Source organism: Lissotriton helveticus, chromosome 6 (assembly GCF_964261635.1).
Source record: "Lissotriton helveticus chromosome 6, aLisHel1.1, whole genome shotgun sequence".
NCBI classification, from domain to species: Eukaryota; Metazoa; Chordata; class Amphibia; order Caudata; family Salamandridae; genus Lissotriton; species Lissotriton helveticus.
Window position 1 is genome coordinate 1,167,222,923 of NC_136067.1, and position 27,146 is coordinate 1,167,250,068.

The following is a 27,146-nucleotide window of genomic DNA, read 5'->3' on the forward strand; positions in this document are numbered from 1 at the left end:
AGGGCCTTAGTGCACTGGTTGATGAGAACAAAGAGATGGCATCAGGTATGGGGGAGATATCTGCAGGGATGCGGGACATGTCGCAATCTGTGCTTCTCTTGTGCACAAAACTAGATCAGGACAGAGCAACAAGGAGGAAGGACAGGCAGGAAGCACAGCGACACACCAAGGCTGTTAACCACCTAGCCCCAGCAACTTCCATTCTGTACAGGCGAAGTGTAAACATGCAAGAGGGCTTAGCACACAGCAGCAATGAGGTTTCCAGGGGCCTTGCAAGGGTGACGGGTGCTGTAGAGGTGCTGTTTAATGCACAGTAAGCACATACTGCTGCACTGGATGTTCCTGAGAGTGAGGAAAGCACCAGTAGGAGCAGCATGACAAGCCCCCTGTTGCTGAGACACAGAGGAGCAGCAGGCTCCATGGTGCTCCAACTTCCCACACACCCAGCGAGAACAGCCAGCCAATTACATCTCGCACCGGTAGGCGTGACTGAAAATGACTTATGCTGCCCACACTCCATGACTTTTAATGGGGAAGTGAGCCAGGACTTCTATTATTACTGGATACCATTTGTGTTGCACATTTGTGCCTTTGAGTACCTGCGTAGTGCCAACAATTAAACTACGTTGGGTACATACTCCACCTGTCTGTGTCTCTTTACTTACTCAAAAATAGTTGTGTGTGATCTCTGCCTGTCTCTGTCTGCCATCTGTAGCTGACGCAACTCCTGCTGTGTTGGGGTCCGGTAGTGCATGTTCATCATCATGGTCCTGGTATTCGCACAATTCCACCTCTGTGCCCTTCTTAGTAGCAAGGTTGTGCAACATTGCGCAAGTTGCAATGATCTTACAGCAGATGAGTGGTGAGTACTGCCGTGCGCCTTCGCTTTTGTGGAGGCAGCCGAACCTGCTTTTTAGGAGCCCAAAGGTGCGCTCAACAACGTTCCTAGTGGATTTGTGTGCCATGTTGTATCGTCTCTGGCTTGGCGTTGATGGGTTCAGGTAGGGTGTCAGTATAAACGAGCAGAGAGCATATGCGCTGTCACCTATTGGAACATAATAGGGCCATTAATCACATGCACAACAACACATACATCTGCAATATCTATCAGGGTGGGTCACAGTGTTTTACCTAGCTGGTAGCCTTCTCCGAATTCCCCCGCTGTCAGGCATCTGTAAATCCCACTGTTCTGAAAGATGTAGGAGTCGTGGGTGCTTCCCGGGAATTTGGCCACAATGTCTGTGATGATGTTGGCATCACAGATTACCTGCACATTGATGGTGTGTGTTGACTTCCTGTTGTGGTAAATGTACTCTGTGGCAGCAGGTGGGCAGATTGGGATGTGGGTGCCATCAATACAGCCGATGACGTGTGGGAAGTGAGACAGTTGATAAAAGTCAGTCTTGGTCTTAGCAGTACCGCATGTGTGTCAGGGAAGCTGATATGATGATGCATTCTCTGCATCATGGCCTCTAGGAACTTGCAGAAGAAACGGGACAGGCAGCTCTGGGGCACCCCACCTGCCGCAGCAATCACCCCCTGGTAACTCCCAAAAGCAAGCAGGTGTAGGCTGCAGAGCACCTGCACATGGGGTGGGATGGTGTGCGCCCTTGGTGTTGGGTGCTCCAGGAGTGGGTGCAGGTCCCTGATCAAGTCCAGGATGGTTTGGGGGTCTAGCCTGTACCTTTGCAAGATCTCTGCCTCAGTGAGTTGGAAGAGCGTTATCCGCTGTCTGTAGACTTGCTCCTCCCGTCTCCATATCCTCTCTCCTGCTGCCTGTAGCCGTAGCCGCCTTGCTATCACGTAGAATGCCGCCATTCTGGTCACACTGTTGCATTTTGGGGCCTTTTTTATAGCCTGCACCTGGTTACCACCTGCTTTCAATCCATGGTAATTACCGACTCTTAAATACCGAATTTCATAAAATTCGGTATTTTAGAAGTAACCTACATCTCGATAGTAATTTTTTACCATTTCTTATTTACCAATTCGGAAAATACCGATTCGGTAAATTCCGATTCGGTATCTTCCAATTCGGTAAATTTCCTACTCGTATTTACCGAATCGGTCTTTGATGGGCTCCTACATCTCAATAGCCCAATACCGGTCGGTAACGACTGAAATTCGGTATTTTCGGCCGTTACCGACCGGTATTTGGTTACCTACATCTGGCCCCTAGTTTCCATAGGAATATCGCTTTTGTTTTGCTTTGGCACCATTTGAGGAATCTTCACAAAATCTTCAAAGCTAGTTTTCCAATCATTACAGCTGCTGATTGGAATGTTTCGGGGTGCTCTGTCAAGTGGGGGCGGAGAAAAAGGGGGGGGTCCCTAAATGCGTTTTCCCTATGCAATTTCCCATGGGGATTTTAGACTTGACTACAGCCCAAAAATGCTGAACGGAATTACACCAAATGTGGCAGAAAGCTAGACCTTGGTCTAGAAAGAGAACTTTTTGTAACTTGGTGTAAATATTTTCAGTAGTTTTGAAGTAATAAAAAAAAGTATGCATATCTAGAGATGCGGAGGGTCAGTAGATCACGACAGATCTCATACTGAGATCTGATTGGGTGCCAGCACTTCAATCAGACCGAGTCCCAAGACAAAAGAAAAAAAATCGACATGGGAGCAGGGTAAGAATACCCTGACCCCCTAGGCCTGGTGGTGGGATCCCACAGACCAAAACGTTTTTATTCTTATAAAATTTTACTGCAAATTTGTGGAGGATCCACAAACATTTTTAAAAAAACAAGACTAATCTCCCACGCTTGTTTTTTTTTACCCCCCGGTGGGCCAGATCTTGGGGGGGACAATATATATATTTGGAGAGAGGGGGTGCACATTGTTCCCCCTCCCCTGGCAAATTTTGACCCAGGGGACCCCATCCCCAAGGCCCCAGCCTTATTATAAAAGGGGAAGAAGCACACGGCCCACCTCCTTGGACTGTTTCCCACCCCAGCTGAATATAATAACCCAGCTGAATATTAAAAGGGAGTGGGGGCTGTGCATCCCCTTCCCCAGGCCGATTTGGGCTCTGGGGACCCCATCCCTGGGGCTCAGCCAAATATTCAAAGTGGAAGGGAGGGCATAAGGCCCCCTCCTTGGGCCTTTTATTTTGACCCACGGGACCCCATCCTCCAGGGCCGGCTCATGCTATGAACCGGGGTGTCCACCCATGGGATATAGCAGTTTCCCTGCCCGCTCTGGCACAGGCAGGTAAAAGTATCTTTGCTCTTGCTTGGTGGGAGCAATTTCAAACTCCCGCCACACAAGAGCAAACACCAAGTCTACTCCCATCAGGCAGGAGCATGAAAAATGCTCCCGTCTGCTGGGAGAGGGCTATTCATCCATTTACCTTCCCGCACTGAAGCGGGCAGGGAAACAGATGAAAAGATTGCTCCCGCCCACAGGGAGGAGCATTTTTATCTGCTCCCTGCGGGCCGGAGCAATGCCTGCTCCCACTGGAGGTGGGGAGCTAGTTGGGACCATTGGACCTTGGGGCTTCCCTTATGGCATCCAACCATAGTGCAGTGAGTGCCCTGGGTGTTGGACGAGCCCCCGGGGATGCGGTCCTGGGGCCAAAATCAGCCTGGGGAGCTGTGTGCCCTCCCTTTTTGGAATATGGCCGGGCCCCAGAGGATGGGGTCTCCAGGCCGAAATTGGCCCATGGACAAATGCCCTGTGCCTTCTACTCCATAAATATAGTGCCAGGCTCCAGGGGATTGTGTTCCTTGGGTCAAAATTAGCCTGGGGAGGGAGGCACATGCCCCCCACCCATATAAATTGTGCCAAGCCCTGAGGCATAGGGTCTCTGGTGCTGAAATCAGCCAGGGAAGGGAGGCTACGTGCTCCCCTCCCCATTAAATTTGGTGCCATGCCCTAGGAGATGGGGTCCCGGAGCTTAAGTGGCCTGGGGAGGGGGCCCGCTGATTGTGGCTAACCCACCACAGTGCACAACCAAAGGCCATGCGGTGCTTGTAGTTGGTTGCAGGCGGGGGTTTGTCACAAGGCCTAAATACCCTGTGGCCAACCCCCCACTGCACATGGCTAAAGGTGTTACAAAATGTGTGGTTGGCTGCACACAAGAGGTTGGCGCAGTGGGAGATTAGCTCCAACCTTCGGGCCCCCTCCTCGGCCCGCTTTGGGCCCCAGGGAACACATACCCCGAGGCCGGGTATATTTTTTAGATGGAGGGGGCATGTTGAAATAACGTATGGCAATTAAATGAAAATATAGTACATTAAAAAAAACTAGAAATTCACAGAAAAAAAACAAATGATACAGGGACATTATTGTTAAGAAATAGAATTGAAAAAAACCTTAGAAAGTCACTAAAAACCTAAAGGTTGCAGGCACATTATAGTTAGGTTCAGATTTTAAACACGTAAAACCATAAAAATTCAGCAGGCATAGTTAAAGTTAGCTCAAGTTAGCTCAAGAAACTATAACTTGTTTCCTAAGGTAACTATAACTCATTCCCTCTCCATGCACTGGTAATTAACCCACATATTACATTAATTATGGCATCTACTTATGACATCATTGATAATATCACTGCAACCTTGTAATAAAATTATTGATGAGAAAACTGTGTATGGCAGGGGTGCAAGTTATAGTTACCTTAGAGCACGTTTGCAGAGTGGTGGAGAAAGGGGGCATGGCCTCTGATGGCCTTTCAGCAATCCAGTTGTGTGGGTCTTACTGGAGGTAACATGAGGGCTAGTTTGCCCCCCAGGGACCCTCAAGAACCAAGGGAACCTCATCCCCCAACTAGTAGTTCACCAGGAGGTGTGTTTGCAGAGTGGTGGAGAAAGGGGGCGTGGCCACCAAAAACCTCTCAGCAATCCTACTGTGTGGGGCTTGCTGGAGGTAACAGGAGGGGTAGTTGTCCTCCAAGGATCTTCTTTAGGGCCAACTACCCATCTTGTTACCTCCAATAAGTCCCACACAGCGGGATTGCTAAGAGGTATTCAGGGGCCACGCCCCTTTCTCCACCACTCTGCAAACATAGCTCGTGCTGCACTACTGGTTGGGGATGAAGTCCACTTTACTCCTGAGGGTCCTCGGTGGCCAAGAAGCCCACCTGGTACCGCCTGTAAGTTCTACACTGCAGTATCCCTGCAAGCGTGACTACTATTTAAAAAAACCCATAGAAGTTCACAGAAAAAAAACAATGGTTACAGAGACGTTATAGTTAGGCTTAGATATCATTTGTATAAAACCAGAGAAATTCAGCAGTTAGCTGATATAACGATAACTTGCATCCCCTCAATGCACTGTGTAATAACGCGACCACCATCAGATGCGTTTTAAGAGAGAAGTATTTATTCAACAACCTCATCCAACAGATAGCCCGGTCAACTGACAATGTTGGAACACTACACTGACCTGGTTCCATGCTAGAACACAGAACATGGAACCAGGTCACATCATCACACTCCTTTCCCCTTACATTTGAAATGAAACATTTGAGACGGTAAAGTTACCAAAAAGCAACAAAATTAACAGCTGAACGCAGACAAGACGGAGATCCTCATCCTCGGGCCCAACCCCTCTGCATGGGACGACTCCTGGTGGCCCCCATCACTCGGGACACCCCCCGCACCCACCACCCACGCACGCAATCTGGGAGTCATCCTCGACTCGAAGCTCACCATGACCAAACAAGTCAACACTGTCTCCTCCATTTGTTTCAACACCCTCCGTATGCTCCGCAAGATCTACAGATGGATCCTGACAGACACAAGGAAAACAGTCATCCAGGCCCTAGTCAGCAGCAGACTCGATTACGGAAACGCCCTCTACGCCGGAGCCCCGACCAAGCTCATCAACAGACTGCAAAGAATCCAGAATGCCTCGGCACGCCTGATCCTCGACGTCCCGCGCCGCGACCACATCACCCCCCACCTGAGGAACCTGCACTGGCTCCCTGTTGACAAAAGAATCTCCTTCAAGCTCCTGATCCACACACACAAGGCACTCCACAAGACCGGCCTAGCCTATCTCAACAGCCGACTCTCCTTCTACATACCCAACAGGAAACTCCGCTCCGCAGACCTCTCCCTGGCTACCATCCCACGCATCCGTAAAACCACAGCTGGAGGCAAATCCTTCTCCCACCGCGCCGCCAAGACCTGGAACACCGTCCCCCTCATCCTACGATGAACGGAAGACCTTCTATCCTTCAGGAAACTACTCAAGACCTGGCTGTTTGACCAGTAGCAACAGCACCCCCTTCCTCCCCTCCCTTCAGCGCCTTGAAACCCTTGTGGGTATGTAGTGCACTTTACAAATTATCTGATTGATTGATTGATTAAGAGAGAACATCATATCACCCGACCATGGATGATCTGATAGGGGAAATGGCAGGGGCATGCTGGTTCTCCAAGCTAGATCTGAGATCTGGATACCATCAGCTAGTGCTGGATGAGGCATCCCGTAACATTACAACTTTCTCAACTCACGTTGGTCTTCGAAGATATAACCGCCTGAGTTTTGGGGTGTCCAGTGCGGCAGAAGTTTTTCAACAAATATTACACAAACTAATTATGGACATACCGGGATTCATCAACGTCAGCGATGACATTATGGTGCATGCCAAGACCATCCTGGAACCCAACTTCCGCCTGAATCAGGTTCTTCGCCGAATGGAGGACGCTGGACTCACGCCCCACAAGGAAAAGTGTGAATTCCTAAAGAAGAAACTACAGTTCTTTGGCTACACTTTTTCCTCTGACGCAGTCAACCCTGACCCTGAAAAGGTCCGGGACATAAAAGATGCCGCTGTCCCCACCAATGTCACTGAGGTCCGCAGTTTCCTGGGCATGGTGAACTACTGCGGGAGGTTCATCTGACACCTCACCACCCTTACACAACTGTTGAGGGAGCTCACAAAGGATTCCACTTCCTGGGAGTGGGATCAAGAACAGGCCAAGACATTTGCAGACATCAAGAATGCCCTCCCGGAGGCGACCACGCTAGCATTCTTCGACCCAGGGAAAATGACTGATAGCAGTAGATGCCGGTCCCGCTGGGTTAGGTGCCGTACTATTACAGCGAAGATGCCAGGATGAAGACTGGGCACCCGTAGCCTTTGCCAGCAGGTCCGTCACCGACACGGAGCAGAGGTACTCCCAGATCGAGAAAGAAGCCATTGCCATCGACTGGGGGGTGCCGTCACTTTCATCTCTATGTCTATGGCAAGCCATTTGTGGTGGCGACTGATCACAAACCCCTCGTAACTCTCTTCTCGGGAACATCCACCAAACCGCCGCCTCAGATCAAAAAGTGGATGTTGCAGCTGCAGAATTACAACTGCTGGGTGGAATATCAACCAGAATCCCGAAACCCCGCGGGCTACCTATCGCGTCACCCAAGAGCAGCCACGGAACAGGAGATGGAAGATGTTGCGTACAATGAGGAGTATGTCAGATGTGTCATAGCCCGGTCCTGCCCCTTCCATTCTCCATGGAAGACCTCAGAGAGGAGACGAACAAGGATGATTGCTTGCAACGGGCCAGAGCGGCTCTAAAGAGTGGTAACTGGCACAAGGCCAAAGAGGAATGGGGAATATTAACGGCCGATGCCCAGTGCATAATGGACAGCTTGTACCACGTCGAGATGAGCTCACTGAGGACACCACAAGATGTCTATTGAGAGGACATAAACTGGTAATTCCAACGGCTCTAACAGGACGAGTTGTTAAGCTAGCCCATATCGGGCACCAGGGCATGGTCAAGATGTAATCGAGACTCCGGACCAAGGTATGGTTCCCCCTCATGGACGAACTCGTAAAGACCACGGTCCGCTCCTGCTTGTCATGCCAAGTGACTGGGGACGCTCCTCGTCGAGCCCCAATAATTGCAGAACCGAAACCGTGGTCACCCTGGTCATGTGTCAGTCTCGACTTTGGCAGCCTCCGTGACAGCAGCCACACATTTGTGGCCATCGTTGATCACTCCAAATACCCTGAAGTGGAGATAATAGCCTCACCCAGTGCTGCTGAAGTGATCCAAAAACTTGAAAAAATCATGCCGACTCACGGTCTCATACAGGAAATGAGGACAGACAAGGGACGCTCCCTTCCAAGGGCAAGAGCTAGCCACCTACCTAGCCACACTTGGCCTTCGACACCGGAGAATTACCCCAAGATGGCTGCAAGCGAATGGGGAGGTGGAACGATGCCGGAGCGAGTGAAACCCTGGGGCGTGGCCGGTCCCAGTACCATCTGCGAGAGAATCTGGAGCCCACTCGCCACCTGCGGGACTACTTCACCTAAGTCTGTTCTCAGTTGCATGAATAAAAGCTGTTTATGGTGCGCCAGAAGTCATTAGATAATGCCACGTATGGCTAGGCGCTGTGGTTGGTTGTTGTTGGTTTGATGTTTGTTGGGGTGGAATGTTGTTGTAACGGGTACGCCGCGTATGGGGCAGGTGACCCCAGTGGCAATAGAAGGGGTACGCACGTAAGTACTCCATTAGGGAGACGGACGGCGAAACCCAGTAACACATATCCCCGTCTCCTGTGATTATTTCGTGCCTTAAACGATCCCCTGACACCCCCACTCGTGTTGGTGCCGGCTAGTGATCCGTGCACTTACCTGACACAACAGCACCCTTTAGTTGGAGAGAGAGTAAGTCTTTCAGGAGATTCTGTTGAGGCCAAACCAGAGCGGAGTGACAACCCTACTCGTGGCAGAGACAACCTATTCTCTGGAGCCTTTTAAATATATGCACCCAACCAAGGCAAGGGCAGCAAGATGTTGGTATAGTGTTAATGCCCCCAAGTTCATTTGGGAAATGAAGATTTAGAGGAGGAGACTTAACTGCATCTAGAATTGACAGTGGCCACCACGTGGAAGGAACATTAAGAAGCCCAGGACAAGGATTCACAATTCAACTTAAGCCCTCATTAGAAGGTTGCCGGTTTTTGGTGCAGGGATACCGAGAGGCCAGATTCCCCAATTCAAACCAAGATCCCCACATCAAAATTCAGTGATCATGAGTTTCTCCTCGGAATGCAGAATAACCACATGGGCCCAAAGAAGCCAGGTTCTTTTCCATGTGGTATTTCACGATTCATGGCAGAAAACCGGTGACATTTGAGCAGGCAGAAAAGTGCCAGCAGGAGGGACAGTGAGGGTCGGGAAGAATGGGCGGGTGGAGGTTCAGGGCAGGAGGCACAAACGCTCTCAAAGTTCGATCTCTTAACAACTGTGATTCCTTGTGTATTAGAAACCTACCCCTTTACAAATCCATGATTATCATGTTGGAGAAGGGAAGTGGGGTCGGTGACCCTAAATAAGCATGTGAGACATTGTGAATGTTTTTAGATCATTTCTAGACAAATCATTGCAAAATATTTTTTCCTGTAACATAAATCACTATATGGACAAAACTGCCTTCTACGTGTAGTAAAGGGTCATTCATAATATGGCAGTGAAATGTCGGAAATGAGTATTCTGATAACATGTAAATGTCATGCGTGCTTTCATGGAAAACTTGGCAACTCTGCATACACATGTACATTCCCCTTGCAGGCTATTTGTTAACATTCTAAAGTTTAAAACACACCATACTGAAACTGCAGGGATTACATGACAGGCTTTGTTTTAAGACTCCTCACTGAATTATGGCACAGAAGCATGTGTCGGTCTTTCTTACCCACTGTGGGAAGTATGCTTGGGGCTCAAAATACCTCCCGTCGGGCTCATTTTTTTTTAAATCACCAAAGTCAGCCTGCAGCCTGTACGCCGCCAACAGGAAGTACACTTCCTCCATCTGCGTGCACTGGGATATCAGCACTTGTTCCTTGAGGTGGCAGTAGTACAAGTGTCGTTCTGCTTTGTCACTATTGGTGGAGACAAAACCAAACCTCACAGTTACTTACTATATCTTGTATTCATCTTCTGCAAAATTTGCCTGAAAAACAATTTAACGATATTGCAGGTTTAAATTTGTATTTTTTCCCATAAAGCACTTCAGCTAATTGAGCACAGCAACTGATTACATTAAATGACAGAAGAGACCTGCAGGACTTGCGATGAAAGAGATTTAAAAGATGAGGCCTTCATTTTCAATGTCCCTGTGAGGAGTCCAGCCACTGATTGGAAAGGAGCATATTATTCACCAATTAATTTTATTTATTGTGCAAAGAGACAGCAAAGAATATCCCAAAAGTGCGCATTGTCTGAAGAATGGACAGTTTTGTCGTATCCATTTCTCGGTCTAGGCCTAGCACTGGCCAACACTATCAGTGTCCTGCTTGATGGATGGCTTAAAGTTTGGGAATCTTATCGGCAGGACCTGTCACCTGTGGCACGTGGCCTCTTCTTTACCATTGGCTCTGGACAAAGACTTGCTGTAACACTAACAACCAAGGTTGAGACATAATTGCTAGAAGCTGGTAACAAACACTTAGGGCCCGATTATGATGTGGGCTGGACCGGCTCCGACCATCGGTTGGAGCCCTCCAGCCTGCATCGTAATCGACTGGTTGGATTGCCTTTAGACCGACCTATTTCTATGGGGTCTGTCAGAAGGGAATCTGAATTAGTTTTCCGAAGGGCCGTCTGCCATTCTGAAACCTTGCAGTAATCCCTCGGCTGGCTTTTTACGGCCGAGGGATTACGATGGCAGATTCTCACTGCCTTTCTGTGCCAGCCTTTCCGACACAGAAAGGCACTGGAATCTGTCTTTGGGGTACCCCAGCAGGGCCCCCATGGGTGCAAGGCCACCGAATGGCGGCCTAGCGGGCACATATGGTGCCCCCCTGTTGATCCCTGAACCCGGGTGCCTGCCACGGGGTGCAGGGATGAACTGCACCTCTGCTTTTTGCAATGAGAGCATGCATTCTATTCACAATGCATGCTCCCATTGTAAAGTAGAGGATCCTACTTCCTGGGCTGGAACCAATGGCAGGAGGTCGTTCGATTCCAGTTCCAAACCGATGTCGAACGGACTCCGGTCCATACAACATCGGAATCTGGCCCTTAGTTGTACCTTTGGCGATTGGCAGTAAGGGATAGGCCTCTTTACATGCCCTAAAAGATGCCGTTACATACGGGCAGAATTTCTCGACCAGCAAAAAAGGGCAGGTGAGGACAACAAGCCTGTTGTATTGTGTTTTGTTTATTTCATAATTTGCCCTTATGGAACTTGGAACCTTTTTTTCCATTCCACTTGATGTCTGAAATGAAACTGGTGCTTGATTCCAGACAACTGTGGAGGAAGGCCGTTTCTGCCATTCCGAGTGGGCCTTTGTATGCTTCTAGAATAAATTCTTCGGAAAATTCAACCCTTTCGGATTTCATCTTCATACATCTACATGTGTCTTCAGACTCAACAAGTTGGTGACAAATCGAAGAGATCTCTGTCATAGGTCTAGCTTTAGGGCAGTGCTGCTAGTGCGGCCACACTGGGCGCTGACGTGGGGAGGGGGAGCTGACCTCGGGGGGGGGGGGGGCGGCTGTGCTTAGCAATAACTTACAAATTCAAAACACCTACTGCAGAGTTCCTTATGAATCTAGCTTTCAGGCAGCAATACAAATGTTAAGGTAACTCTTGTGATTAATGTTACTGTTAGAGAGAGAGAGAGAGAGAGAGAGAGAGATCGGAGTTTTGTCTAGTGGCATAAAGTAGCACAGGGGGTTAATGTGCCACTGCAAAGAACACTACTGTGCAGATCACAAACCTGTATTTTGTATGGATAGCTGAGTGGATTACTGCTTTTGCCACAGAGATACTTGTGTTACTGCAGTACAAAAGATACATCCCTAATATAGAACAGTGACTGTTACAAGCTGTCATCAAAAAGCTGCATGCAAACAGCATAAAATAGTTAGGAAGTTATGGTTTGGCCCCACTCTTTCATTATCTATTCTTAATGTGGCTAAAAAGAGATAGTTTGTTAGATATGCACTCTTATTAGTAAAGCCAGCCTTTCCCAGTACTCTAAAACAAATTAAATGTATGTGAGAGAAGAGCTATGGAGAGATGAGAAGGGTTTTTGCCCAGTGGCAGTCCGGTAATCCGAGAAGGAGGTCATGAGGGACAAAACTGATTAGCACACCGTACGCCACCAGTGCCAAAGCCAGCCCTGCTCTGTCACCTTTAGCCCACCAAGTCACAGAACAAACTAGACCAAACATTCACAAAAGGAATACAAGCAAATATATATACTGTATGTATTTGATTGGTAGCTGGCATCCTGGGCTTTTTCTTCTATTGGTAAAATCATTGTGCCCGTCACAGTGTTTTAAAAGCAAAAAGAACAAATGGCGGATGGAATGCAGAACAATGCAAACATTCACTCCCAGTCTCAAAGATCTGGGTTTAATCCATCGTACTTTTGCTCACCACGCCCCCCCCTCCCCCAGTATTTTTGCATTTGTCACCCCAAGTGGGACGGGTATGCCTAGACGTGGGTCCCCTGCTCTCCATGCCATTGGAGTCAAGCTAGCCAGACGGATGAGGGTTGAAACCCTGAAACCGGTCCCAGGATGCTTGCTTCCGGTCCAGGGAGGTCCTGGTGTGGCAGTTCGGGCTGGACTGTTCCCATGAGGAGCAGGGTCAAGACTGATTGCATATGGCCGGGTTTAAACTGGAATGGCATGGGGAGCAAAACATGATGGATTTAGGCCCAGACCTCTGTGAATGTTTGACATTTTCAACATTCTGTCCATCAATTGTTCTTTTTGCATTATTCACAGTGTTTTGGAAGTTCAACGTCCTAACGGTGCTGTTGCAGCCTTAATGCCTTTGGGAGTCGTTCCTTTGTTTATAGCACGAGTGTTCTGTGGCACTTTGAATAGACACAACCTACTTCTGTGCTTTCCAGTTGCAGGCACGAGCACAATCACGCGCATCATTTCGGTCACATGTTCGTAGTCAACATGTCATGCACATTATCTTTGTTACCACAGAAAGCTGGCATAAACAAACTGAGCTGCAGTAACTGTGTGGTAAACCTTGGAGCAGAGCGTCATCTAGTGAATTGTACATAACTCATTCCCACACATGGAAAAATATTTTTGCTCGTTTTTCCCCCATACAATTTCTATTTCTGTCAGCCAATGACAGCATTCAGCAAAACTGATTGATGCTCGCAAGATTTAATTTATGCTTGTTTGAGCCTGCTCTACAGTTTCGTTATTATTTACAATTAACGATGCTGTTGTAATAACATTATTTAGTTGGCTAACTCTTCATTATTCTCTCAGCCAAATCTCTGTTTACAAAACCCTCGTAAACCTCTGAATAAGTGGCAGCAACTGCAACACAGCACCGAAAACTATATTATGGCAATTGATAGCAAGAACTTTTCTCCTGAAGTACCATGGAATGAATATAAGGAGACAATGGCACAGTTGGAGAAATGCTTCATGGAAGAACCATGCATCATGATTGAAAGACACAGGGGCATATTATCAAGAAAGGGCGTTACATTATCGCCGCTTTTATCGGCAAAAGCGGCGATAATGGGCTTGATAATATGCTCTATGAATTCCAATCGAAGCCCATGTTAGATGTGAAGACATCTAACATTGGCTTCGATTGGAATTCATAGAGCATATTATCATGCCCATTATCGCCGCTTTATCGGCAGTTTCCTGCCGATAAAAGTGGCGATAATGTATCGCCTGTCCTTGATAATATGCCCCACAGTTTCTTTAGGCACAAACAGTCATGTAATTAAAGCGTAGAGGAGTATGTGCAAGGTGTACGAAGTCGCGTGTTTGAAATTTCCTAATAACACATTTTAGCAATTCGCTATTGGGAAATCGCAAACTGCGTTGTACAACAGTGTGTTTGACACTGTTAGCGGTTCGCCGTGGGTCGCAAATGGACCTGCCTCATCAATATTGATGCTGCAGGTCGCAATTTGCGACCCATTGAGAACGGCAACAACCACAGGGATGGTGGCCTGCTGGGATCAGCAGACAGCCATGTCTGCGATTGCTTTTTAAATAAAGCAATGTATTTTTGTAATGCAGATTGTTGTCCTCAAAGGAAAACGGGACACATTTTTAAAATAAAAATGAAAAGCTACCTTTTCATTTTTTAAGAGTAGGTAGTGGTCCAAGGGACCACTGCCTGCTCGCAAAAAATGTTGACGCCCACGTTCACAAAGGGGAAGGGGTCCCTTGGGGACCCCTTCTCATTTGTGAATGGGTTACCATCCACTTGATGTTGGTAGCACCAGCAAATGTTTTGCGACCGCATTCCCGGTAAACATTAATTCCAACATACCAGTGCGACTCGCTATTAGAAAGGAACGCCCGTAAGACGCCCCTTCCTAATAACAACTTACAAACTCTATTTTGCGATTCGGTAAAGGGTACTGACTCGCAAAATAGGGTTGGTACATACCAAAAAGCATTTTACCAGTCACAAACAGCTTGATAGGCCATCTGCGAGTGGTAAAATGCGCAAACATATGTCCCTATGTATTCTACACTTAGAGCCAAAATGCTAATTTGATGAAAATGTGGATACTTATTTGAGAGATCAATTCATTTTCAACTGTTCATCTAAAAAGATTCAGGAAAAGACTTTTAGTCTGTAAGATCCAATCTAAATGAAGTCCTTGACATTGTAAAACGAATCAAAACCTCAACTATGTTTACTACAGCATTAGCTTCAAAAGATGTTTCTTGTTCTTTCAGTGAAAATGCAATTGCTGACAAAGATAAAGTCTCACTGCCAGGTCTAAAGAAAAATGGTGTATGTTTTAGATGTGGTTCCAAAACACATTTAAGGGAACTCGTCCTCATACCCAGCCAGGGCCGGTGCTAGGCATGGGTGGTGTGGGCAACTGCCCAGGAACCCGTAGTCAGCCTTCCAACTTGGGGCCCACACCAAAGCGACAGAGTCCAACCACGGCATGAAAGGTGCCACCTGGCAAGTGTGCCACCTTAGGAGGGCCCTCTCCCCTGGCTTCGCTGCTATGGTGTAGTGAGGGGAACCCAAGTGGAGGGGGCCCCCATTTACAGTTGCAAGAAGACACATTCCCCGGGTTTGCCTGATAATTAAGCCTTCATCCTCACCCAGGCAGAGGCACAGCGGGATTGCCCTGCTGTTTAGGTCCCAGGCAATATTAACCCTCTCTGGAGACAAGCAACCCTCACACTTTCAGCACTTGATGAGCTGTTAAGAGGTGCTTGAAGGTGGCTGAGAGGGAGTGGCTACAGCTTCAGGAGCAGGGGCATCTATTCAGATGCAAACAGCCCTGATTGCGCCATGTATATGCAATTTAGAGGGGCCTCATACATTCCTTTTCTGCCCAGGGCCCCAACAATCCTAGATCTGTCCCTGTGCCAGCACTGGGCAAAAGATGTCTTATCTGTAAGAAAGTTGGCCATTTCTAGAGCGTATGCAAGAGTTCAACGAATGCAACAGCATTGTGGAAGTAGAACAGGAATTGGTTAATATGGTTCCTACTGGAAGATTAGAATCCAACTTGTGCCAATAACAGTTTTCAACTCACCCTTGGGGTTTGCAACTATTGGTAATATATATCTTGATACAATGGCTGATTCGGGTCCACCATTATATCCGATAATACATTTAATGATAAGTGGTCTGGAGTAATCATATTATTTCAAATATCAATCCAAAGGCATTTGGTGAACAGGAAATACTCATAACATCAATCCAAAAATGAGAGCAGTAGTGGCTCTCCACGACCTCACAAATGTTATTACATATAAATCAAAGTACAGCGCTACCTTCCAAAAGGGCCTACAGCTCACGGATCCCAAGTGGTGAAACAATTCTCAACAATGCAGGGAGAGCTACTAAATATCAATAGAGCACTTGAGTGATTTAAATATATGATCATTAAATTAATCATTAATCAGTCCGTCAAGATGGACTGTTTGTTTCTCCTACAGTAGGAAATGGTGTATTAAAATGTGGGGATTACGTTGCAGTTTCCGACTGGCAGACAGGCTACTGAGCCCATCAGAATCCCGCTGGAATGACCGCCCAATTTCACTTTCCACTGCCCAGAGTGTAATTAGGGGGTCTGAAGTGAAACCGAGATGTGATTCACTTTCCGAATCACATCATAATTGGGCCCTTAGTTGTTGGCTCTGGGTGCCCTCCCTGTGAATTGGTAACAATGATGCTTGAAAGAACCACCATCCTTTTCTTGCATTGCTGTTGCCTCTTGTGAACTCTTTAGTCTGCTTTAATTTCACTACACACCTCATAAGTGTTCCACCCCCTTCACAACGATGAACACCTTGATGGTGGGTGGTTCGTCCTTGAACTCAACTCTTCACAAATTTGATCTATATAGCAATAAAGCAAGAATTGATCTCTTATCCTTTTGTCTGCTAGTGCCCCGATGTTACTTGACACACCTAATTTTCTCAGTGAGGTCATGTGTTCCTATGACTCCCCTTCTCTTTGTCCTGTTTTAATGAAGTGATAGCTTTCCAGTACAGTGCTCACCTTGGAAAAATGCTGACTGTCTAAGTATTTAAAGAAAACTCAAACGTATTTAACCCTCATAAATCCCCCTGGTTCAATGCCAAAAATGTCTCCACCACTTCCTGACCTTCTTTAACAAGGCTGTCCTGGAGTAGAGCAGCTTTCAGTTCCCACATTTGTGCTACATACGTTGCATTGTTCAGGAATACCTTTTTTCATTTGCTCCATTTTTAGTGCTAGTTCTTCCGGAACATTCAAAAAGTAAGGTGATGATGTTATGTTTCGCATTCCAGTCTACAGTGTGTACACACAAACATAATGAGTAATAAACAACCCCCAAGGTACTATCCTACTTGACAGTAGTACACACAAATTGATTATAAAATACACAACAAAACAGGACGGAGACACCCCACACTTTTATTTACTATGTATTAAGTGCTGTTACGAATACAGATTGGATTTTCACTGGTATCTTCCTCTGTCGAAGAAGCACAATTTGTAACAGGTGTGCCTGTCACTGAAATTGTATTTGTGACACCTAACCAATGTTTGCTTTGCACACTTTTCATCTGTAGGGATAAACACTTATTAGATTAGCTTACAACTGTTGCTCAGCATTTAATAAAACAGGCACAGTTCTAGTAACCAGAGTGCCTGTCACCAATGTTTTCCAAGGGGTGTCTCTTATGGAGCAATTTATAAAATATTATCATTTAATTCTGCATCATTGTTCTGTTTTCCACAGCAGATGTGTCTAACAACAGTCAGCAAGCACAGCGATCTAGGTACCCCTTTCGTGTTTTTTCACAAAGGACAGTTTCTTACTCATTTATACCTGTAGATGGTTTCTCCTATGGGAGGTCCATTTTAGGTCTCGCCTAGCAGCGCGGAACCGCTACTTTAGAGATCTTTTGGAATCGCTCCAGGCTTTATTGGGAACTCGTGCATGTTTTGCACTGTTCCCGATGAGCCCTCGTGCATGTTTGGCGATTGCCTTGCGGGAGCGAGCAGCAGTGCCATATGTTAGCAATTATCGTGCTGGTCCCCACAAGGTAAACGCTGTGCACCACAGGAAAGCCTTTGTCCACACAGCCGCCGGCTTTTAGTGCCCCACGCTTTTGTGTTTCAGCGCTTGTTGATTTTACTGAAGTACCTAATAATTACACCAACAAAACGAATTTCACACTTCCCGTAATGGCCGCTAGAGAGTAGCATGCACCAAACATTGTCTGCCTGGCTATAGAATAGCAAGAACAAGGATTCCTTAACATCCTATTGTTACCACAAATGCGGTAGCTTCCGAGGCTGTTCAGTAAGAGATAGTCTGTAGAACTAGTTTGGTTTATATCCACAAACCCATTTCTTTGATCAGACAAAAATGAGCGTGGAAACAGATTTTGCATGGAAAATCGGATCTTACGAATGCTCCTGAACACTGGCTGGCGGACATTTTCATACTGATGATAGGTACACTAATGCGCCTTTCAAACCTCTGAAAAGCAAGCAATGAGATAGATTCTTGTACAACAAGCTGGCAAGTAACCTGTTAAAACACCCGGTTGCAGTGTATGTCCAACTGTGTGACACCGTGAGCATGTCAAAAGCACAAGAGGCCGAAGCGAGAACTCAAATTGTCCATGCCTGTGGTGCCTCTAAACGGTGACGCTCAAGAACATTCTAGAGCTTGATAGATCTCCCAAGAGGCCTCTGCAGGGAAGTAAGGATGAACCATAGGCTCGGTGAAAAAGGTGGAAGTGGGTGACTGTCAACACCATTTAAAACTTGCATGGCTTTTGTGGCAGAAAATGCCCCAGCACAGAGGGGCGTATACGCTGCCTGAGGAAAGCTCACTCACAGAGGCACAACTAGAGGCAAATTTCGGTTGGGGTCTAAGAAAAAATTTCGGGGGGGGGGCTAATTCTTCCAGCAATAGGCAGAGTGGTGATGCAGGGGTTCTAAGAAGGGGTGAAAAAACAACAAAGCCTCATTAACAAGCAAATAGTCTTTTAAAGACCTGTGAATTACTCTGGTGCAGCTGTGTGTGTGCCTGGGAAGCTGTGTCCACCAGGCTGACACTCACGACGGGGGGGGTCTGAAGCCCTTTGAGCCTATTGGGCGTTGCACGCCTGCTCACTCATGCCACATTAGTATGATGGACCATCCCATGCGCACAAAGGGGCATATGTATCAAGATTGGGAATTGCGATTACCAAATAGCGAATCTTACCTACTAGTTATTTGGAAATCGTAATTTCCTATGTACCATTGTACGCAACATCAATTTTGTGATTCCTTAGGATTTGCAAAGCAATTTAGTGATTACTAAATAGCTATTACCTAAATAGGAAAATGCAATTAGGTAATTGTGAAACTATGAATGTCGCTTTCAGGAGCAGCATGATGATATCCCGAATGAGGAAGTGAGTCATTCCATGCTGTTTCCACAACCCAGGTCCAGAGGAGACGCAGACTGTGGCAGAAGAGCAGGTGTGGGCTTCTGTGGAGGTGTTTTTTGTGCAATTTGACCACCCTTGCCACTGATAACAATGGCAGATAGGCAAGAGTGCGCAAAAGACAGCTGAGTGAGCAAGAACTGAAGGTGCTCACAGAGCAGTGTGTGAAACATTATGATAAGCTATGAGGCAAAAGCTCACTTCAGGTTCCAGAGAGTGAGAAGCACAAACACTGGAAGGACATCCAGTCGAAGATCAGTGCGGTTGGTGCTACGCAGCGCTCATTTGAGGAAATACGCAAGCGCTGGTATGATCTGCGGACACAAACCAAGAAAAGGTTGCAAACAGGCTTGCTGAGGCACAGTGAACAGGCAGAGGACCATCCACTTTGCCACCACTAGATATGATTGAGGAGACGTTGCAGCTCGAACCTATTGTTGAGGTCACTGACATCGACACCTCTCACACACCAAGTTCTAGCAAAGGTGAGAAATACATTTTGCTAAATATAAAAATGTTTTAAGTAAAAAGGTAACCAATTAGGAAATCACAGTTACCTACTAAAAACAAGCATTTACAATGCAATAGGTCTCACAATTACATTATTTTGAGCTATTGGCATTGTCAATGACATTGTTTAGTTTTTTTCCCTTCGTGAAACTTTAAGCAAATACTGTAATGCAAAATGGCAATAGCTAACTTTTTTGTAACTGCGAAATCTATTGCATTGCATTTGTACTAGTGTGAGATATCAGTATTGAAAATTGTACTGCCTTCATTAATGTGATATTTGTTTTACAACATAAATAATATGCCTTTAAAATGTTAATACCCACCCATTTTGGAATAAGGACTCTGAGTGGATATTACATATACCCATGCATTGTGTAATAAGTACTTTGAGTGGATATTACATATACTCACCGATTCTGTAACAAGGACTCTGGGTATTAGATTTCTGTTACTGTAGATATTGGTGTGAGATCTCCATTACTGCAGATATTGCTGTGAGATCACTATCACTGCAGATATAGGTATGAGATCACTATTACTACGCATATAGGTGTGAGATCACTATTACTGCAGATATAGGTTCGAGATCACTATTACTGCAGATATAGGTGTCAGATCACCGTAACTGCATATATTGGTGTGAGATTACTATCACTATAGATATAGGTGTGAGATCACTATTACTGCAGATATAGGTGCATAGATTGTTTTGTATGCCCGGGGAGGTTAAGTGGCGTGTCCAGGATCACAGGATGTTGACCAGATGCCGGGACTGAAGCCTGATTCCCCAGCTCGAAAGACAGCAGCTCTTGCCCTTTGTGACTATACATGTCTCAAAAGTACTAGTATTAACGCTACCAGAATACACGTCTGCTACACGTGCGGGTGCTTGCCTATTAAAAATATTGCACTTTGCTCAGAAATGCAGGTACTCGGTGCCCGACAATAGCTGCCGACTGCTCCGGGGATGCTCTACGCAATGTTGTTGGTGCACCTTTAAGGTACCGGTGCAGCTGTCTATACAGTGCCATGGCGGGTGTGGACAAGAGTATGGGTATGGCTCCTGATCCATCAGTGTCCAGGCAAAAAACATAGGCAATATCTGTATTTCCTTGTATTTTAAACGTGTGTAAAGAGAGTATGTCCAAAAAAACGTGACTGCGCGTTCTGGTGAGCCTGCCCATGGCACTCCTTGGTATCTGCGGTGATTGCATGATTGCGATCTAGTCTCACAGGACACCACACATCATTCCACATACACCGACTCGGTTGGGGAAGTCCCGGCTACAATAACAAGCATTGTCATAGCCAATAGGTCTCGCCTTTGGGACATTATAAGTATTTAGTTATGCAGCACAATATCCTTGGTGCAACAACATCAAGTGTTGCATGGCTAAAACATCTTATAAGGTCCCAAAGGCGAGACCTATTGGCTATGCCAGTGCTTGTTTAGGTTGAGTCTGGATCCAGTGCATGAACTGCTCTGCGAGGCATGCTGTAATCCCTCACAGGTGTTGGAACACATCAAGCACTTTTTCATTGGCTCCTTGGTCTGCCTTCACACATTCCATTGCTTTCTTTGGTTAATAGTGTACATTTGCCCAGCCACCTGGCTGCTTTGATAACACCCTGGCGACTGTCATGCTACTTGGATCCTTTCATTAGTGGCCATATGTTTAGTTCCTGAGCACTACTTTTTCTTTTCACCATCTCCTCATAGCTCGCAATTATTTATTTTAAGGCACAGGGACAGCCTACGCGGAGGCTCGAACCCTGATTGCAAGCACCAAAGTCGGCACCCTATCAGCACCCCACCCTCAACCCTTTCCTCACTTTTGTTCCTTATTGAGACAATGCAAACTGACACGGTTCTGTGCTATTTTCATTGCAGCTGTGCGTTGTTTGAAAAGTGAGCTTTTTGATTACCAACATAACTAACAGCTTTCATCCTCTTGCGGTAACAGCCTTTTTGTGTTTTTTCATTTAAGCTCACATGCGATTACTGTCAGATTACAACACGCACCAGAAAGAAGCGAAGGGAAACAGCAGGTTTGATGGAGGAATGGGCTTTACAATAAAAAAGTGTACAAGAGCCACCTAGAATCAGATACAGCACAACGCACAGCGGCACATTTAGCAAAGCCTAGCTCTCTTTGTTGGTTAACCTGGACAGCTTGATCTTAGAGGACCCCAGGATCTTTTTTGTGATGGGCGAGCTGGCTTCAGGCCCAGGGTTCCAATCTTCAGTGGGCTAAATAGAATTTTATACATAAAGGCCCAGCATACAGCAGCGCCCCCCAGGCCCGGCTCCAGGAATGTTTATTTGGGTGGGCCAAGGGTGCATTTGGATGGGCCACTGTGGATCGGTTTGTCGCATATATGTCTGGGCAGGCCTGCTTCAGGGCACTTCTTAGTCTTACAAGGCACAGTAAAACGCACTCTTTTCCAAATCTCTTTCTAAATATTATCACTCTCAAAAAAGTGTTTTTTCCATGTAATGTTCTTTTGATTGGAAGAGGAGGTTTCTGAGGTGGGAGTATCAGTCAAGTAACACCCCTCGGGCTCCCTCTGTGAGAGCCTTCGGGGAGAATCCCTCTTCATTACTACCTCCACCTGACCCCGGACTCTGCAATGCACTCACTCCCTTACAGGCTTGATTATCCACTACTCCTCTCCAGTGCACCTTACCGCACAGCTGACCTTGGGCCCCAGTCCCATATCAGGCACCATCGGGTTCAACTTTCATTTTTCCACGTAAAACACTAGTAAAATCCCCTTCAAACTTAAAACATTGAATATAGCAGTAAATATAATTAGCAAGCACTTTAAAGTATGTTCCACAGTAACCCTTATGACCTGACTGCTAATTAAATAAACAAAAACAGAAAGGCCAGGACAGGGCCGGCTTTAGCGCTGATGCGAAAGTCTTTTTTGGCGCCACACCAATTACCTCTTTCTCCATCAATACCTTTACTACCACCTTCCAACAGTGCCCCTCATCCCTCCATGGCCCCCCCATTGACTCCTCCTCTGATTCCCTCACTGCCACACACCACAAGTGCCCCTCATCTCCCCATAGCCCCTCTCCCTCATGACCTCCTACTCGGATTCCCTCACTGCCACCCTCCACCAGCGCCCCTCATCTCTCCGTAGCCCCCCATTGACCTCCTTCTCAAACTCGCTCACTGCCACTCTCCAACAATGCCCCTCATCTCTCCGTAGCCCCTCCCCCTCATTACCTCCTCCTCAGACTCCCTCACTACCACTCTCCACCAGTGCCCCTCATCTCTCCCTAGCTCCCTCCACCCCATGACCTCTTCCTCGGATTCCCTCACTGTCACCCTGCAACAGTGCCCCTCATCGCTCCATAGCCCCTCCCACTACCTCCTCCGCGGATTCCCTTACTGCCACCCTCCACCAGCGCCCCTCATCTTTCCGTAGCCCCCCATTGACCTCCTCAATCATGCAGGTATGTAAAACAGTCTGCAGGGAATGTCACATAAGCCATTGAGGATTACAAGGTGTAGGAATCACATCTCATCCATACTGGTGGGCAGTATATTTTAAGAGGGTTTGGTCTGGGGAAACACAACCGTAGGATTTAAAGAGTATTCCATGGGGGTCAGCTTTACTGATAAAAATGTATATCTGCCCAAAAATACTAATTTTAGCAACATTAGAATAATGAAAGACTGAGGAACTTCTAACTATATCACAAAACAAAAAAAGCGAAGTTCTAACTCTACCATTCATGTTTGTATGTAGCTATTTGGTGACAGTTCATTGGTCACTGTCCTATGTTAGGATTGTAACTTCTGAACTGCAAGTAACACAAGGATCTCTGTGAAAAAGGCAGTAAACCACTGAGCTTCCACATAAAATGCAGTTCAGCTGCATTTTAAAACTTCTAACAGACAAATGATTGCCCTCCAGCTGTATCATTAATCACCAAGGTTATCTAGGCATTTTGTATTGTCTTATTATTGTCCTGCATCAGCCATGATAATGATAAAAACTGTTCAAATGAAGCACACCCTTTGACTTTATTAATTAACTGTACAATTAATTAAAATTATTACAGTAAAAAACATAAGAGCAAGCAGTTACAAAAAATAACCACTGTAAAAAATATGAAGGCATCTAATTAAGTTTAGTTACTGTGCCACGAAGTATGTGTCCTGCGGGGCCTGTGCTGATTTAAAAAAGAAAAACAAATAGCAACACATTCTCTTACCTACTCCATAAAACAAACTTTGTGTCACAGTCACAGCCTGATCTGATAAGCAGCTGCAGGGGTCAGGAAAGGTGAATAGGAATAATTCTAATGGCCAGAACCAAGATAGGTTTACAGAGAGCGCTTTTCACATACATAGAGTTCATGGCTAGTAGGGGCCTAAAGCTTAATGCCAAGAAAACCGTTGTGATGACGTGTGGGAAAGGCGGGAATAAATGTAAAAATCTGGTAGTAGTTGATGACAGAATTGGATCTACTAATACATTTTCCTATCTTGGAATACTTATCGAGGAATCAGGATCATGGGCCCCCGCGGTCAAGAGCAGGACTCTCCTGTTTAAACGCTCGACTGCCGCGCTAATGAATTTCACCCAAAAGCTCGGAAAAAGACCTCCAGAGATTCTATAAAAAATGTATGTTGCGAGATGCAGAAGCTTAGTAATTTATGGGGCAGGTATCTGGGGTTTTTACAATGTAGCCTGCCTACAAGTAGTTGAAAATGCTTTTTAAGGTTTATTTTAGCGGTCCCACAGAGCACCTCAGTTTTTAATTGCCATAGCGAACTGGGCCTTGAGCATATCACAGATCTCATTAAAACTCAACCAATCTTATTATGGCACAGAGTCTGGTCTTTGCCTTCCTTGGGTCTAAACCGAGAAATTATCAAGGACATAATGCTTCTGCATTTTGCCAGAAACATACCGTGGTTAAACTATATAAAAAATCTGGCAAATGACTTAAATACACCAGAATTGTATGCAAACCCAGAGACGATTTCCTCTTTATCTAGAAAAGAACTGAAAACATTATGTATTAACCACTTTGAATTACTTAGGTTATCTGGGGAAATCAATAAGAAAACCGTGACACAACATCAAATGACCCTAACGTGTTATACCATGCAACCGTACTTGGCTTTTTGCTTAAAGGGCTTTGAAAGATTTGTTCTTACCAGGCTGAGATTTGAGACCTTTCATCGCCTGGTAACGTTTCCAACTAAAAATGACTGGTCGAGAAACTTGGCCCTATTCCCATGTGATAATCTTTCCCTGCAAACTACCATCCATGTGGTGTTATTCTGCAAATACTATGCTAGGGAATGCAGAAGATGGGTTAAGCCGCTTCTGAAATTGGGAGCATGGCGGCAATACCGTCCAGCTTTTTTATTCTTGCTGCAGTTGGAGAACGAATATTGTATTGTACCATGAATGGTTTTTTGAAGAGTATCATGAGGAAACGGAACAATATGATATGTTAACTATTTTTGGGGGTGAAAAGTTTTACCAATATTTGGAACAATAAAAAAAAAAATGAGATTAAGTATGTATTTTGTTTAAATTTTAATGCTGCTTTTATGATTTTTTATTTGTATGTAGAAACCGAATAAAGCAATTTCTGATTTTGAATAGGAATAAACAAACTTATTTTCTCCTGCACCGCATAGAAAATGAAATATCTACACAGCAGAACAGTAGGCAAAGGTGACCATTGTCAAAGAAAGGATTTGTCGCCTTTCGCCATGTGGAGATGAAGGGGTGAAAAAATAAACAAAGCCTTGTTCACATATCAATGGTCTTTTAAAGACCTGTGAAGTACTGGGGTGCGGCTGCGATCATCTCAAATACTGTCTGTGTATGTGTGCGCCCCGGGAAGCTGTCTCAGACCGGGCGCACACGCACACAGACAGCCCTTTGAGCCCAATGCCGTTGTGCACCTGCCTTCAAGCCCTCACTGTGAGGGCCAAGCTTCCTGTTTGGGTGGGCCAGGCTCATGTTTGGGTGGACCTGGCCCACCCGCCAGACCCGGGCCTGGCGCCCCCTTTCTTGCTTCCAGTAATTTTGTTTAGTACTTTCAAGCATTTCTAAGTTGCAGAGGTCGCTGTTTTGAGCACTTTATCAGTTCTCTACCTTGCACTGGCATCTATCTTAACCGCTTCGCTGCGGCCGGAATTCCCCCGCTGTGCTGTAAAATTCGAAGTGTGCACCGTTCGGACGGCCCCCTGCCATCCTCAGCACATGCCCACCATGACGTCAGATGGCCGGGGGCCGTCCGACGCACGGAAGAGGATAAATCCCCTGTCGAAACACATCAACACTCCCTCCCCTCCAGACAACTTGTAACCAGCCTGAAAGGGCTTAAGTGGTTCAGGGGATCTGAGTGGAGGTCCGGAGATGGGTGTTCAGAGGCAAGTCACTGCTTTAATGTAGCCAGCTTCAGACTGGCCCGTGAGAAGGCTGCGGCTGCTGTTTCCTTTATTTTTCTCCAGCAGTAGCCAGGGTGAAAAATTTCTATCTGCCCCGGGCACTATCAGAGCAAGGTGAGGTGCAAGTAACTTTGGCTCTCTGGCCATGGCACATTTATTAGGTAGAGGCAGGCACTCAAAAATCAGCATTTACCGAGCGTGAATGACTGCACCACCTATATTTGTAAAGCACACTCTAACAAGCTTAGGAAAACTTGAAAAAAGTTCTCAATAGTTTACACAATATCTCAACCAGAATTAATATTTAAATTAGTCTAGTTGTTCATTTGTGGTGTTAGGCAAGCAAAAGGCATTTTTTAGAAGGGTGTGAGATCACTATCTTTTATTAAAAGGTTTGTATTGCTCTGTATACCAGCTAAGCCACTTCAAAGTTCTGGAACAGAAAGAAAACAAGCATTTGAATGCAATAGATCTCGCATTTGTGAGAGTTTGATCTATTGGCATTGTAAATGACAATGCCTTACATTTCTGTTGGGTTTAAAAATAGATAAATAAAAGGCATTGTCATTTACAATGCCAATAGCTTAAGCTTTCGCAGATGCGAGACCTGTTGCATTGCAAATGCTTGTCTTTCACATTGAATTCTCTGCAGCAGCGTGGCTCAACCTCAGACACACGGCAGCTTTCATGATGCTGCTCCCTATATGCTAATGGACGTAAGCTACATCAGAATGACTAATCAATACATCAGCCCACTTTCCTGACTTCCACTACAATTGCTCCAGCCGGACGCTGTTGTCATCCTCATCCTCCCTGATGTTGACGTAGACTCACCGCATGCCCAGAAAGCCTATCCAGCTTCACTAATTTTCACTCCCACATTACAGTCAACTGTGCTAAAGCTTCTTTTATACCACAGAGTCACTTACTGTAGAAAGTAAGAGAATTTCACTCGAACAACCCTTCTGCCTGATCTCCTCAGTTAAGTTACATTTCTCTTTCTCTATCCAACTAAAAGTTGTCTATTCCTGAGGCCTCATTGCTATACCTGGCCCATTAATGTGATTTACATTGTCGTTGATGATGTAAATAAGATGGCATTGACTTGCAAAGAAAGGTAATTGGTGAGCTTTATTGTAACAACCTGTCCACTATCAATGCAGAAGCAACTGTTCAGTGAAACTCCACCAAAGACATTCCAAACTGGAATGGTAAAATATAGCCTTATAGCCCACTGCAAAGAATGCCCTATACTCGAGTTATAGTAACGAGGGTGAGGGCCTTTAAAAACAAGTATAGCCCGAG

At 46.0% G+C, this 27,146-nt stretch overlaps 1 protein-coding gene across 4 annotated transcripts in view; it reads right to left on the reverse strand.

Moving 5' to 3' along the window:
* Nucleotides 1–27,146, reverse strand: part of FRMD1 (FERM domain containing 1) — a 797,190-nt gene that overhangs the window by 553,662 nt on the left and 216,382 nt on the right. For all 4 annotated transcript variants that reach the window (XM_078648855.1, XM_078648854.1, XM_078648856.1 and 1 more), the window contains exon 5: nt 9,662–9,848. In XM_078648855.1, the coding sequence (XP_078504981.1) occupies nt 9,662–9,848 (187 nt within the window). The remainder of the gene's footprint in view (nt 1–9,661; nt 9,849–27,146) is intronic.